This window comes from Plecotus auritus (assembly GCF_963455305.1).
Source record: "Plecotus auritus genome assembly, chromosome: 2".
Classification (NCBI taxonomy): Eukaryota; Metazoa; Chordata; class Mammalia; order Chiroptera; family Vespertilionidae; genus Plecotus; species Plecotus auritus.
The window spans coordinates 26,427,173-26,441,982 of record NC_137771.1 but is presented as its reverse complement, the minus strand read 5'-3'; the positions used below and the strand labels follow the sequence as shown (position 1 = coordinate 26,441,982).

Here is a 14,810-nt window from a genome sequence, read left to right as displayed (position 1 = left end):
TTCTGTATATCACTATATTTGTTCAAATAATGGAATAACTGACAAATTCTCCATACTATTTAAAATATTAATCAATATACACCCCTTGTTTTCTTACCCAGAATACAGAGTTTAACTTGTATAAGGTAAATGTATGCTATGCAAATCTATTAGGTATCTGTTCTATTGAGAGCAAGGGAGAAATTACACAGTCATATGACTCCTTTGAGATACATGAAAAAACTTCTTTGAGAAAATCCATGTAAAACTATTCAGAAGCAGAAAATATGACAAAGGAAAATGTTCTCTTGTGAACTTCTAATTTCTTCTGTGAGATTCACAGAGTCTCAGAATGCTGATACTGAAGAAATGCTTGGAGTCTAGCCTAAGAGAAAAGACTACACACTGTTCCTTCCAATACCCTCATAACTGGAGAACAGGCAGGAAGCACTGAGCTGGGAAATATCCAGAGAAATCCTTTTCAGTCCCACCAAACATGGGCATCCTGACCTAAACAAGCAGAAGAAGAGGGAAAGAAGAAGAAAAAACATAAAAGGCTTCTACTTACCAGAGTTGCAGGGCCCGCCTTGGGCAGATAAGAGAGAGAGCCTTACGGAGCAGCTCAGCCGTATCGCACACACAGTGTAAGCTTGGTGTTAGCATCCAGCATGCGACTTTTGTTTTTTTTGCAAAAAAGAACCCCAAACAGGTCGTCCTCTTTTCCCTTTGTGCATTTGTGCTTAAACTCCAAAGGGTTAGTGAAACTTGTAAGCAAGGATGTCAGTTAATCAGAACAATACTTCACATGAAACACACAAACGGTAACAGGGACACATCATGCTCAATGTAGTGGTGCTCAGCAGCTTGTCTCTTTATTTTCTCCCTTTTGCTTTAACCTTTCAAAATGAGAACTGGATGTTCTCAGCAAGCAATTGTTAAAACTTTTCACATACACCCTTATATGGTGAAGCAACAAGCCATTAAAAGTGGGCTACCTTACACAGAGAATGCTAAACCAGCACTTCTTTTTGAAAAATCTATTCTCAAATAAATCATAGCTGGTTCTGTCTTATGGTCTTTACAACTCTAGCTCCTGCTGCACAAATTTCACATCCAAGGACCAGAGTCAAAGAATATTTATCTGAATATCATTTTTAGCATTATCTAGACTAAATTTGGTTACCACATGATTTTTAATTTTGGCCTGCCCCACGTAAGTTGGCCATTGCTTCACAACATAGGAAATAAGCAGGCAAACACACATATATATCCCAGAGACACATGTATATAATATGGTAAGTTTACATATACACAAGTATCCAGGAAGGACTTAGGACAACCAGCAAGAACTTAACAACTTCCATATGGTCCAGGAAATGAACGTGAGTGGGAACTGGTAAAGATGTCACAAGATGGGATGACCATGGATAAGGGGAACCAGCGTCTCAGTCAGTGCAGCTAATCCACCAATTAGCTTTGAAAATAAACATTTCTTATTTATTTAATAGATATGAAAAATAGTATGAGGGGAAAAGGTTCATGATCTTTTTTTCCCAATATTCAGAACTCTTGGCTATCAACTTTTGAGTAACAATGCCACAAAGGAATAATCTTATTGCTCTGTGATATAAAAGTTATGTTCTCCTTGACTGTGGTCCATCACAAAATGGAAGACAACAAAAATCGTGAACCACATCTAAAGAGTTAGCCATAAATGCCTTCCAGAGTTTTGACTGACCAACACATCATGGAACCCCAGGTAAGAAACACAAGACAAATGGATGCTACGGTGAGGTTAAAAAAATTAAGTCACATTGGTCATGGAAAGCTAGTGATCATGACTTTCAATCAGCAAGGATACTTTCATATTATTCAAAAGGTACCCTCCCAACATTTGGAGAGTAAAATTGAAAGTACCTTTTGTTCTGTCTGCTGAGCCAACTGGCTCTGAAGTTGGTGAAGCTTGTTTGCTGAACCATCACACAGGTCATGGTAAGCCTTATTCAGGTCATTCAATTGCTCAGATATCTGTTCCTTCTCTTTTTCTGAGAGCCTGCAAGATGAAGCATTAAAGCTCTTTTAGAGAAAAACCTTTCTCCAACTCTCCCCTATGGCTTTACAATCATGACTTCTCCACCTTGGATGGTATTCTTCTTGGTCACTGCTAACTGTGGATCATCTGGTCAGAGCTCCATTCTCACTGAACACTGGCTTCTAACTCATAGTTTTCCTGTTTATCTCAAATTAAGTCATGATTCTTTTTTTTTTTTTTAATATATTTTATTGATATTTTACAGAGAGGAAGGGAGAGGGATAGAGAGCTAGAAACATCGATGAGAGAGAAACATTGATCAGCTGCCTCCTGCACACCTCCCACCAGGGATGTGCCCGCAACCAATGCACATGCCCTTGACCGGAATCGAACCCGGGACCCCCGAGTCCGCAGGCCAACGCTCTATCCACTGAGCCAAACCGGTCTCGGCTCAAGTCATGATTCTTGATGATGTCAATGCTCATGTCACCAATTGTCTATAACACCCTAAGCTTGTAGTCCTGCAATTTTCTCAATCCCAGTGGCCTCCAATCCACTTCAGCTCAACCCATAACGGGCAACTTTGAACCCTGCTGTCATCTAAAATTCTTCCACTTCTGAAATTTTAAACTTTAAAAATCTACTATCTGATTATAGCTCCTAATTATACCCCTACCTTTCCAGTTTTCTTTCTTTACTCCTATACCACTTTTAAAAATGAAATATTTAAAACAAATTCTCATTTAGTCATTACCCAACTATCCAGCTTTACCAAATTTTACCAGGTGTGCTTTAGATCCTTTTCTTAGAAATAAAACATTACAGATATAAAGTCCAATGTGTATTTGTCACCAACCCCATTACTTTCCCTTCCTCCCCAGAGGCAATCACTATCTTGAATCGGGTAAATTTTGCAAGTCCCCTTTCTCATTCTACATTATGTTTTTGAGAATGAACTCTGTGACTTATATTACAACTTACTGAGATTTCCCAAGTCTTCCTTGATGTTCCATTTTCTCTTAATCAAGCCTATTATATTTAGTTTCTTCTCTTTTCCAGACCCCACAGTCATCATCTCCATCAGTTCCTTACACGCTCATTAACTGATAAAACTCCAGCCCCAGATCAATCAAACTCTGCTCCCACATGCAGGCTGCTAAGTAAAACCAATGAGGGAGAAATCTCACAGCCATGCAGAAGGGATCCTACTGGGCTCTAACCTCCACTGGACTTCAGTGCAGTCTGAGTCAATCCTTCCTTCTTTTCCCTCAACATTACTCTAACTTTTGGCAAACAACCTCTCTACCTATTTCTTTTAAAATATATATATTTTTTTCTAGCCTTGGACAGTTTTGCTCAGTGGATAGAGCTTTGGCCTGTGGACTAAAGGGTCCCAGGTTCGATTCCAGTCAAAGGCACATACCTTGGTTGCAGATTTCTCCCCGGTCCAGGCCCTGGTCAGGGCACGTGCAGGAGGCAACCAATCTATGCATTTCTCTCACATCGATATTTCTCTCTGTCTTTCCCTCTCTCTTCCATTCTCTTTAAAAATCAATGGAAAAATATCCTCTGGCGAGGATTGAAAACAACAATTCGTTTTTATTGATTTTAGAGAGGAAGAGAGAGATAGAAACATCAGTGACGAAAGAGAATCATTGATCGGCTGCCTCCTGCACATCCCGCACTGGGGATTGAGCTCACAACCCAGGCATGTGCTCTGACCGGGAATTGAACCATGACCTCCTGGTTTATAGGTCGACACTCAACCACTGAACCACGCTGGCTGGGCTCTCTACCTATTTCAAAGACAACATACAGACCAATGGGCACTAATTCTCTCACTTTCTGGCTTCACTCTTAGCATATTAACCTATATTCACATCTTTCTTTCCTTTTTTTTAAGAATTTTTATGAGTTTATTTGAGCCTACTGGTGACATATGCCAAGGAGAGAAAGATCTCAAATGCTCCCTTTTTATTTAATTTTTAAATTTTTTATTCACACCTTTCTTAATCTCTTTTTTCTCAGACTTCAGAAGAAAAGCTGTCTCAACCTCTGTCTAAGGTGTACTTTCCACCCAGTGATGAATCTTATCCTCTCTCACATCCTCTGGCACCTCTCTCCTAGTACTTCAGTCTTTCTCCCTTTACGTCCTTGAGACACAGTCCATAAACACAGTTAACTCCCGCTGATCTCTTAAGAAAACAAAACTATTGATTATATTCTATTCTAATTATTTCTACTTTATTATTTCTTTCCTTTCCTTTCCTATGGTCAAGCTTCTTTAAAGAGTGTCTAATTTCAGCCCTAGCTGGTTTGGCTCAGTGGATAGAGCATCAGCCTGTGCATTGAAGGATCCCGGGTTTGACTCCGGTCAAGGGCACATGCCTAGGTTGTGGGCTCAATCCCCAATAGGGGGCATGCAGGAGGCAGCTGATCAATGATTCTCATCATTCATGTTTCAATCTCTCCCTCCCTCTCCCTTCCTCTCCAAAATCAATAAAAATATATATTTTTTAAAAAGTGTCTAATTTCATTATCACTACCTTCCTCACTTCAAGTGTTCTCCACTACACTAAATCTTAAATCATCCCCCAACTTTTCACCACAGTCACCAAAAACTTCCAACTCGCCAAATTTAATAGACGGGCCTCAGTCTTTACCTTTCTTGACTTCTAACCACTCCCTTCTTTTTAGAATTCTGTTCTCTCTTGGGTTCTGAGGTATAACTCATCATTTTCCTTTTACTTCTCTAAGGCTTCCTTTACAGGGCGAGAAGCATTGAGAAGCCCCTGAGCCCTTGTACTCTTATGGTTTCTATGATGCTGATGACTCAAATCTCCATTGCTTTAGACTTCTCTTATTAATTCTAAATTTACATTTAAATTTATTAATTCTAAATATCCAATGCAGTTGCCCACTGGATAACTTAATGTGTTAGGTGCTTCCTAATACATACTAGGTACTTCCATTCAGATGTCCTGTGGGGTCTTCACGTTCCTAACATATGAAACTAAAGCTGCCCTCTTCTCCCTCAATCCATAACTTCTCCTGTAATACCTCTCTTGGTGAGTGGCATCACCATATACTCAATGGCTTAAGCCAGAAACCAGAGTTATATCTGATCATTTTTGTTTGTCACCAAACTCTATAAATTCATCATTCTTCATATCTTTAGAATCTTTGTCTCCTTTCCATCCTCATCATATCTTGCCTATATTATCAGAACAACCTCTTAAGTGGTCGCTCAGGCCTCTACTCTTGCCCCAAGTCAACACATTCTCTATTAAACATCGATCAGAATGTCAAACCTCAGGGAAGGTAGGGGAGGGTGGGGGTAAGGGGGAGAGATCAACCAAAGGACTTGTATGCATGCATATAAGCCTAACCAATGGACACAGACAACAGGGGGGTAAGGGCATGAATGGAGGGGGGGGGTTGGGGGATAATGGGGGAATAAGGACACATGTAATACCTTAATTAATAAAAAAATTTTAAAAAACTGTTCTAGAAACCTTTTTCAACAAAATCCAATCATGTTTATGAATCCTCCACATAGCCAACAAGGTAAAATGCAAATTCCTCAACATGAACTACAAAGTTCTTCATCATCTGAATCTTACTGCGCTGAATTGTCCAGCCTGAATTCTCATCATGACCCTAAGGTTTAGCCAGGTAGATCTGGTCTCCCGGGTGTGCCATAATCTCTCATCTAATACTTACTTATGACCATGCTTGGCCAAGAAGATCTGTGAAGTTTTAATGGCCTCAGAGACTTGTTCTCTCTTGGTTGTCAGCTCCTCTGCCAGAACCTATTTAGTAGAAATAAAGAAAAAAGCTTCAGAACCTAAAAAAATTAAAGAATCAAAAATTATTTGAAGTACCTTTTTAAAAATTCAAGGTGAAAACAGCTTAGCTCAGATTATAATGGTCTATGTAGAGCTGATTTTTAAAAAAGGTAGAACTATAAGTAAGATAACTTCGTAAGTTAACATTTACTGAGATAACAATCCCTCCTGGGTGGCCCATATGTGACTTGTATTATACCACCTAATGCATGATCATATATTATTGTACCCAGGAAGAGTAAGATAGACCTTCTACTTACCTGCTGTTCTAAAATAGCTTTTTCAATGTCTGTCAATTCTTTGGTCTGGGATGAGGTAGCTTTGCTTTGTGTATTCCTTGCTAGGGTAGACACCCAGGCCAAAAGTTCTTTCACCTTCTCCACGTGTTCCTGTTTTTCCTCTTCTACCACTTTCTAGAACAGGAAATAGAAAATCAGTATGTTGGTTCATCTTATTAGACTTGCCTAAGTTCAGATTTCCTAAAATAGAGACACAAGAGTTACCTAAATCAGTAAGCAGTTAAAGTAATCCCCAATTAAATATAATTTACCCAGCCTAGAGCACTGCTCACAGGGGCCTAACTATGGGATATAAGTTCTTTATATCCAGGTTAGCACCTTTCTTTATTTTTTATTTATTTTTTTAAATACCTTTATTGATTTTAGAGAGAAAGTGAGATGGAAAGAGAGCTAGAAACATCAAAGATGAGAGAGAATCATTGATTGGCTGCCTGCTGCATGCCCCCCAGTTGGGATCAAGCCCACAACCCAGTCATGTGCCCTTGACCGGAATCGAACCTGGGTCCCTTCAGTCCGCAGGCTGATGCTCTATCCACTGAGCTAAACCAGGTAGGGCAGCACCTTTCTTTAAAAGCACACTGTTTTATATGTGATGGATATTCAGTAATTAGTGATTTTAAAAAGCCCTTCACATACACAGCTTACTTATTTTCATAAGTCTTAAATTTACAGGTAAAGAGATTAAAGTCTACAGAGATTAAGTGAGGTAGATATTGACATAAAGGACGTATTTTGCTAATTTACACATACAAAAATTGCTGTGGGTTAATGTTTCCAAAAGCATTTCTTTTTATAAGAGTAGATGGATATATGGAAATTTATTTTACAAAGACATAGATTTTACAATTATAAAACCATAATTATACATAGTATTCTAACATGTTTTTCCCCCAAATAATGTATTTTAATTATATTCCCTTGTCACTGCATGTAAACCTATTTCATTATTTTTAACAGCTTCATAGCATTTCATGTATAGAATCTGATGTTTCCAATATTTCCCTTTACCAAATCATGCTTTATTAATGACTTTTATTCACATCATTCCTTCATACTTAAAATATTTCCATACTAAAGATACTTGGAAGTGGGAATGTTGGACATAATATAGTCAATCCTCATAATTACTCACAGATTCCATATTTACCTACTCTCTAAAATTTATTTATAACCCCAAAATCAATATTTGTGCATTTTCACAGTCATTCCCAGACATGCACAGAGTGGTTGCAAAATATTTCAGGTGCCCAATGTTCCCAGCTGGGGTAGAATAAGGTGACACTCTGTTGCCTTGATCCAGCTTTTATACTATAAACAAGTGTCTGTTGAGTGCCAGGGTTTTCTTATTTTTGTGTTTTCTGATAGTGGTTTCGCTGTTTAAAATGGACCCAAATGCGTCCTGACTGGTTTGGCTCAGTGGATAGAGCGTCAGCCTGCGGACTCAAGGGTCCCGGGTGTGATTCTGGTCAAGGGCATGTACCTTGGTTGCGGGCACATACCCAGTAGGGAGTGTGCAGGAGGCAGCTGATCGATGTTTCTCTCTCATCGATGTTTCTAACTCTCTATTCCTCTCTCCCTTCCTCTCTTAAAAAAATCAATAAAATATAATTTTTAAAAAAATGGACCCAAATGCAGTGCTGAGGTGCTATCTTGCATTCCTAAGCACAGGAAGGCTGTGATGTGCATTATGGAGATAATATGTGTTATATAAGTCTTGTTCAGGAGTGAGTTATAGTGCTCTTGGCCATGAGTTCAGTGTCAGTGAATCAAAAAAATATATTGTCAGGTATTTTTTAAAAAAAACACACATAATACAAGTTTATGCATTTTCTGTGGACAAAAATGTTGTGACCAGAGGCTTGTAGGAACCTAACCCTATATTTCTCCAGCTGCAAAGAGTTCAGTATTCACTAATGCAGTGTTTTCAGCAACCTCATAGAACACAACTACCATGAATTAAGAATATTGGCTGTGTGCGCACTTTACATTTTGACAGATGAGGCACAGGTTTTTGGGGGGATTTTGTTGTTGTTTTTAAATATATATATATTTTTATTTCAGAGAGGAAGGGAGAGGGAGAGAGAGAGAGAGAGAAAAACACCAATGATAAGAGAGAATCATTGATTCGCTGCCTCCTGCACACCCCCTACTGGGGATCGAGCCTGAAATCCGGGCATGTGCCCTTGATCAGAATCAAACCCAGGACCCTTCAGTCCGCAGGCCAATGCTCTGTCCTGAGCCAAACCGGCTAGGGCTGAGGCACAAGGTTTTAAATTCCTTTCAAGATGATTTAGGACCCAACTGTCCTTACCTCCTCCTCTTCCAGCCGCTGGAGCGCATCACTGATATATTTTACGTGCTGAGTTGTTAAGGTCACCAATGCTGTATAGCGAGTCCTTAAGTCCATGAACTATGGTTCAAAAAACCAATTTAGATAAATTACCCACCAGAAAAGTAAATTTAAATAGCTGAAAATAAGAGGAAGTTTTCATGAAGTCACATGCTCAACAGAAAGGTGAGCTGTAAATCAAACTGCACGACCCAGACAAGGAATCTCCTTAAGGGAAGACAGTGGCACATGTCCTTTCCCCACCCTTTCACCTCTTGTGTGATGGCATCCGAAGAGGAAAGCATGCGACGGCGCTTGCCAGGGGATTTCTGCTGTGATTCCACAAAGGCCTTGTATGTCATCAGTTGCAATTCGTAGTCCTGAGAAGGAAGAAATTTAATTATGTTTACACAGGGCTTTATAGCTCACACACATCATGTAACAGAAATCACAGTATTTCATTACTGGAAGGCATTTTGGTAATCTTTTAAACTGAAGGTTAGAAAGTTTTCCTGTATTGGGCCAGATGCACACTATTGGGCCATGCTATCTCTGTCACAGCTACTTAAGTCTGCCACTGTAAATGAAAGCAGCCATAGACAATATGTAAATGAAAGAGTATGGTTGTATTAGAATAAAACTTTACCTATGGACACTGACAGCTGAATGAAGTTCCTATAAATTTCATGTGTCACAAAGTATTATTTGCCCTCCCTTTTTTTAGCCACCTCTTATGGGACATATGAAAATAGGTGTACAGGCTAGATTTAGCCTGTGGGTCATTGCAGTTTGTTTGCTAACCATTCTTTTCATGCATGGGCAACTGAAGCCCAGAGACAGGAAGTGAATGTCCCTCATTAACTAGTGGGTGAGCAACAAAGTCAAGATTAGAATCCCTAAACCAATGCTCTACTCATATGGCCAGGCTCTTGCCACGTCCCCTGTAATCCTGAGAGTGATGCCCTAGTCAGGCCCTCTTCATCTCTCACAAGACAAGTACAAGAGCTTCTTGGTTACTCTCCACCAGAGTAACTTTTCTGAAACAACTACAATAACTTTTCTAAAACAAAGATGACCACTTTTTTTCCTCTGCTTAAAAGTTTTCAATGACCTAGAGGGAAAATTTCTCAAATATCAACATGCATACAAATCATCTGGGGGTCTTGTTAAAATGCAGATTCTGATTTGGGAGGTTGAAGATTCTGCGTTTCTAACAAGTTACTCCTGGTTCAAAGGCCACATTTCGAGTAGCAAGAATAGAAAGTAAAGCCAAAGAACTGAACAGGCCTTTCTAAGGCTGGGCCCAGCCTCCTTCCAGCTAAACCAGAATATTCCCTATTTCCTCATATAATCATTGTGTGTTCATTCCTCTGTGCCTTTGATTATGCAGCTCCTTTTGCCTAGAATATCCTGCTTTCTGTTGTCTACATAGAAAACAGGATGCAGGAGGAAAACATGGAATGAGTTCCTCAAGCAACCTAAAGAAAAACAATAGTAGTAGTAATAAAAAAAGAGTAATAATAATATAAGCACGTGCTACCATTTACTGAATGTATTTTAGGTTTGCAGCACTGTCCTATGCATAAACTATCGGATACCAGTGGTCGGCAAACCACGGCTCGTGAGCCACATGCGGCTCTTTGGCCCCTTGAGTGTAGCTCTTCCACAAAATACCACGGCCTGGGCGAGTCTATTTTGAAGAATTGGCGTTAGAAGAAGTTTAAGTTTAAAAAATTTGGCTCTCAAAAGAAATTTCAATCGTTGTACTATTGATATTTGGCTCTGTTGACTAATGAGTTTGCCCAACCACTGCGACTATCCCATTTAATATTTACAGTCACTCGGTGGGGTTGTTACTGTTCCCACTGTGTACATATTGCAACAGATAATCAGAGAGGCTAAGTGCTCTAAAGCCTGAAAATGATGAAGCTAGGATGTGAATTCAAATCTTAGTGACACCACGTCTTCTGCTATTAACTAAAGAAATGCATTCATTCAAAAATAGCCCTGGCCTGGTGGCTTAGTTGGTTGAAGCATCATCCCGTACACCAAAAATTATTTGTTGAGCATCTACTATGTGTCTGCCATTGTTCTGAGTGCTACACACATAGTGGAAATCAAGCCAGAGAAAACCTTGCCCCTCCCCTGGAACTTACATTGTAGTGAGACAACACATAATAAACAAATACATATATAATAATCACAGGTCATTTTTATGTAAAGATGTTATCAGGGAAATGGGAGTGGGGCCACAGATCAGACATGGCCTCATAAACCACATAAGAATCTACAATTTTATTATGAACATGATATAAAGCCTTTGGAAAGTTTTGAGCAGGAGAATGATATGATCCAATTTACTATGTTTCATCTATTGTAAGGTACAAATTTTCCCCACATTTTAGTGTCTCCAGAATTAGAATATGTTTTACAATCAATGGCATTTGCATAAGTGGCAGAGTTTCTTCTTTTTTGATAATGCATATAATAGGTGGTGTCTGAAATTCTGTGACATGTAGTATGTTCTAAAAAGGTGATTCTGCGACTGTGTGGGAAAACAGCCTGTGGGGCAGGAGCAGAAGCCAGCGTTCAGCTCGGAGGCAGTGCAGTGGTCTAAGGAAGATGCTTCACTTAGATGTGAGCCAGAACATGGTGAGGGGTGGGTAATGAGAGGCAGTCAGGTCCGAGACATATTGGAAGATGAAGCCAACTCATTCAAAGACTGAACATAAAGTTTAAGGCGAAAAGAACTGTTAAGGGTCACTTTGGGGTTTTTTTGCCTCAGCAAATAGGAAAATGGTGACACTATATCCTGGGATAAGCAAGATGATGAGAAAACCCAAATATTCTGTTTTTGACATATTAAGTTTAAGAGGCCTGTCAGTCACCTAAATGAAGAATCTTCAAATCTTAGCTGACAACTGGTGCCTCTCTGAGCATCCTCCAACGTGGGCTATGAGAAGTACACAGCTGCACTAACTGAAGGATGGGGCCAGCCTGCAGCAAAAGAGCTGCAGTGGAAAACCTACAGTGACAATGCAGGTCTTCCTAAGCTGAAGGTCACTTATGTTCCTTTTGGCACATGGCAGAGTTACCTTTACAACCGTGGAGTACTGCTGGGAAAATTTTTGACACTGGTCCAGTTTTGTCTGATTTCTCTCAATTTCTGCAAACAGATCCTAGGAACCAAAATATCACACCATTACCATTGTCATTACCATCACTGAATCAGCTGAGCATCTATTAGGTTCTAAGGTAGTGGTTTTCAAACCTTACCTGCATCAGAATCATCTGGAAGAAAGCATAAATCACAGATTGCTGGGCCTCACCTCCAGAGTTTCTGATTCAGTAGGTTTGGGTTTAGGTTCAAGAATTTGCATTTCTGACATGTTCCCAGATGATGCTACTAGTCTGGAGTCCACACTTTGAAAAGCACTATTCTAAGTATTTTACATGTATCCCTCCATTTAATCCTAACAACAATAACTTTGAGGTCAGCTGAACAAATAATAGACTATGTTCGTTTTATTGATGGGGAAGTAGAACACTGAGAGATTAAGTAATTTGCTTAGTGAGCAAACCAGGATTGAAATCCAGGCAACCTAACCATAATGCTAAACAAAACAATAGGCCCCAAGATACCAATAAAAACTGCTTTGAATGAATTTTCTTACACTCACAGCTTTCCCTGGGTTTGCATTCCTCCATATTCTAATCCTTCTAAAATAAAATTAAATATCAAGAAACAAAATAAACCAGCCCTGGCCAGTTGGCTCAGTTGGTTGGAGCATTATTCTACACCAAAAGTTTGCAGGTTCAATTTCCAGTCAGGGCACATACCTAAGTAGCAGGTTCAATCCCCAGTCAGGGTGCATTTGGGAGGCAACTTATGTGTTTTCTCTCTCCCTCCCACTGCTTCCTCTCTCTCTAAAATCAATAAAAACATAACCTCAGGTGAGGCTTAAAAAAATAAACCAAAATAAGAAAAAATAAACCAAAATAATACTTTCTTTTAATCCTCACCTGAGGATATTTGTTCCATTGATTTTTTAATTTTTTTTTTAGAGAGCAGAGGAGAGGGAGGGTGGGGAGGGGAGAGGGGGAGAGAGAGAGAGAGAGATATCAATGTGTTAGAGACACATCAGTTGGTTGCTTTATGCATGTGCCTGACCAGACTGGGAAGGAGCCTGCAACTGAGGTACGTGCCCTTGACCAGGAATCAAACCCTCGACCCTTTGGTCTGAGGGCTGATGCTCTAACCACTGAGAAAAATTGGCCAGGGCAAAACCAAAGTAATTTTAACCTGTCCATCAAGTGATTTCAATATTATACTCAAAGAAACTCAGCATTAAAAGGGACCTTATAGGTCATCTGGGCTAAATGCAACACCAGTATCTTGAGACCATCCTGCTTGAACCCTTTTCAGAAGACAGGGCTCAGAATGTCTTACCATTTAGTTCGGGAAGCTTAATTGCTAGCACATCATCTTCTTTTATGATGAACTAACCCCCAGCCCCTGCCAACTTCCACTGTGCTACTGCTACACCCACCGTCTGCTGGCTGAGCTGCTCTGACAGCACTCTGCTATCCTCTGCCTGGCCTGGCTTCATCCTTTCCTGCTGGGCAGTGGTTTCCTCAATCCATCTGATGAGAGTTCCATGGCAGGCTCGGTAATCTCCCAGAACTTCCTGGATACTTTCTAGTTCAGATTGGCTGGAGGAGCAGAGAAAAACTGCCGTTAGACATTTGGTGTCAATACAATGAAGTAAATGAGACAATTCCCTCAGCAGCCTATGCGTCCAGCTGAGCTCAACCACAGAGGATAAATCTTTATTTGAGGGGCACACCGATACAATGCAGAGAGTTATGCATGTACCCAGTGCCCTATGGGGTAAAAAGTGAGTAAAAAAGAGTTGTGTCCTGGTGGCCCTAGAAACCACCCAGGGCCTGGCATCCCATGATAATCTTTGTCAAATTTTTTACCTGGATGGCCAAGGATCACCAGGGTTGCCAGTAAGGTAGTACTGATTGTACACTTTTGTCCCTGATGACAGATTACCTGTCAGGTTATCCCAGCTATTATTTATGATCACTCTAATTTCTTGGGGAGGGCAGTGGAGGTAGTGTGGGTGAAAAATAGTAATTATTTACTGTTATTTTTTAAAATATATTTTATTGATTTTTTACTGAGAGGAAGGGAGAGGGAGAGTTAGAAACATCGATGAGAGAGAAACATCGATCAGCTGCCTCCTGCACACCTCCTGCTGGGGATGTGCCCGCAACCAAGGTACATGCCCTTGACCGGAATCAAACCTGGGACCCCTCAGTCCACAGGCCGATGCTCTATCCACTGAGCCAAACCGGTTAGGGCTACTGTTATTTCTTATAACATTTTTGTTAGCCTAGCTAGCATTGGAATAGTAACTCAATTATAGAGAATCAATCCAAACTTATATATGAGTTACTATAACTCCTCTCCCTATATATCTGCCTACGCAGCCTAGATCCAGATAAGTAATTTTCGATCTTTCTTATTCAAATTAGTCATCAGAAGTAGGATCTCAAGTTATAGGGATAAAACCAATGAATTAGCAAATGAAAGAAAGCAAGAAATTCTGCAAAGGCCCACTATGACAATGGTTCATATTCAGATTCAAAGCTAGTAAAGTGAGGCCTGAAACCCAGGTGCTGCCCGAGAGAAGATCACCAAGTCCTCTTTCCATCCTATTGTCATCATCACTTAAGCAGGTACAACCCGGACACAGGAGAGGCACTAAGACCAGCACTGTCCACTCAAAAGCAAGACTCAAGTCTACCTTGGGACTGGTGGTCCCAATTTCTTGTCTGGTATCTTGTTCAGAATTCATAACATCATTTAATTTCTACCTCTCCCCATCATTTCCTGCCTTTAAACACGAACACATAGACATAACTCTAGCTTTGTTTAAAATCCAGTCCCTGACCACTAATAGGAGAAAGGGGTAGGGCTATCACCCACCGGGTCTCAAGCTGGGCCATGACCCGGTGCCAGCGTTCCTGTAGCTGGGAGCCTTTTTCCTGATAGCGCTCCAAATCCAGGTTTCGCTCTGGGGTCAGACGATTCAGCTGCTCTGCCACCACCTTGGCCTTGGCAATTTCCTCATCCAGGACTGAAAACACTGAATTTTTGTCCTTGACATCACTAAGCCAGCGCTATTCAAAACAAGCACAGCAATACAAGATTAAAAATATTCCATGCTATGAGGTAAGAAAGACTCAGACTAAGTAGACAACAAGGACATGTCACATTATATCCGTGATTCAGAAGCTAGACCCCATAATGT

General features: G+C 40.2%; 1 protein-coding gene across 6 annotated transcripts in view; it reads right to left on the bottom strand.

Moving 5' to 3' along the window:
• Positions 1–14,810, bottom strand: part of MACF1 (microtubule actin crosslinking factor 1) — a 360,803-nt gene that overhangs the window by 135,843 nt on the left and 210,150 nt on the right. For all 6 annotated transcript variants that reach the window (XM_080657531.1, XM_080657534.1, XM_080657532.1 and 3 more), the window contains 8 exons: positions 14,486–14,679; positions 13,038–13,200; positions 11,583–11,666; positions 8,760–8,867; positions 8,470–8,568; positions 6,120–6,272; positions 5,735–5,823; positions 1,897–2,032 (listed from right to left, as the gene is read on the bottom strand). In XM_080657531.1, the coding sequence (XP_080513657.1) occupies positions 1,897–2,032; positions 5,735–5,823; positions 6,120–6,272; positions 8,470–8,568; positions 8,760–8,867; positions 11,583–11,666; positions 13,038–13,200; positions 14,486–14,679 (1,026 nt within the window). The remainder of the gene's footprint in view (positions 1–1,896; positions 2,033–5,734; positions 5,824–6,119; positions 6,273–8,469; positions 8,569–8,759; positions 8,868–11,582; positions 11,667–13,037; positions 13,201–14,485; positions 14,680–14,810) is intronic.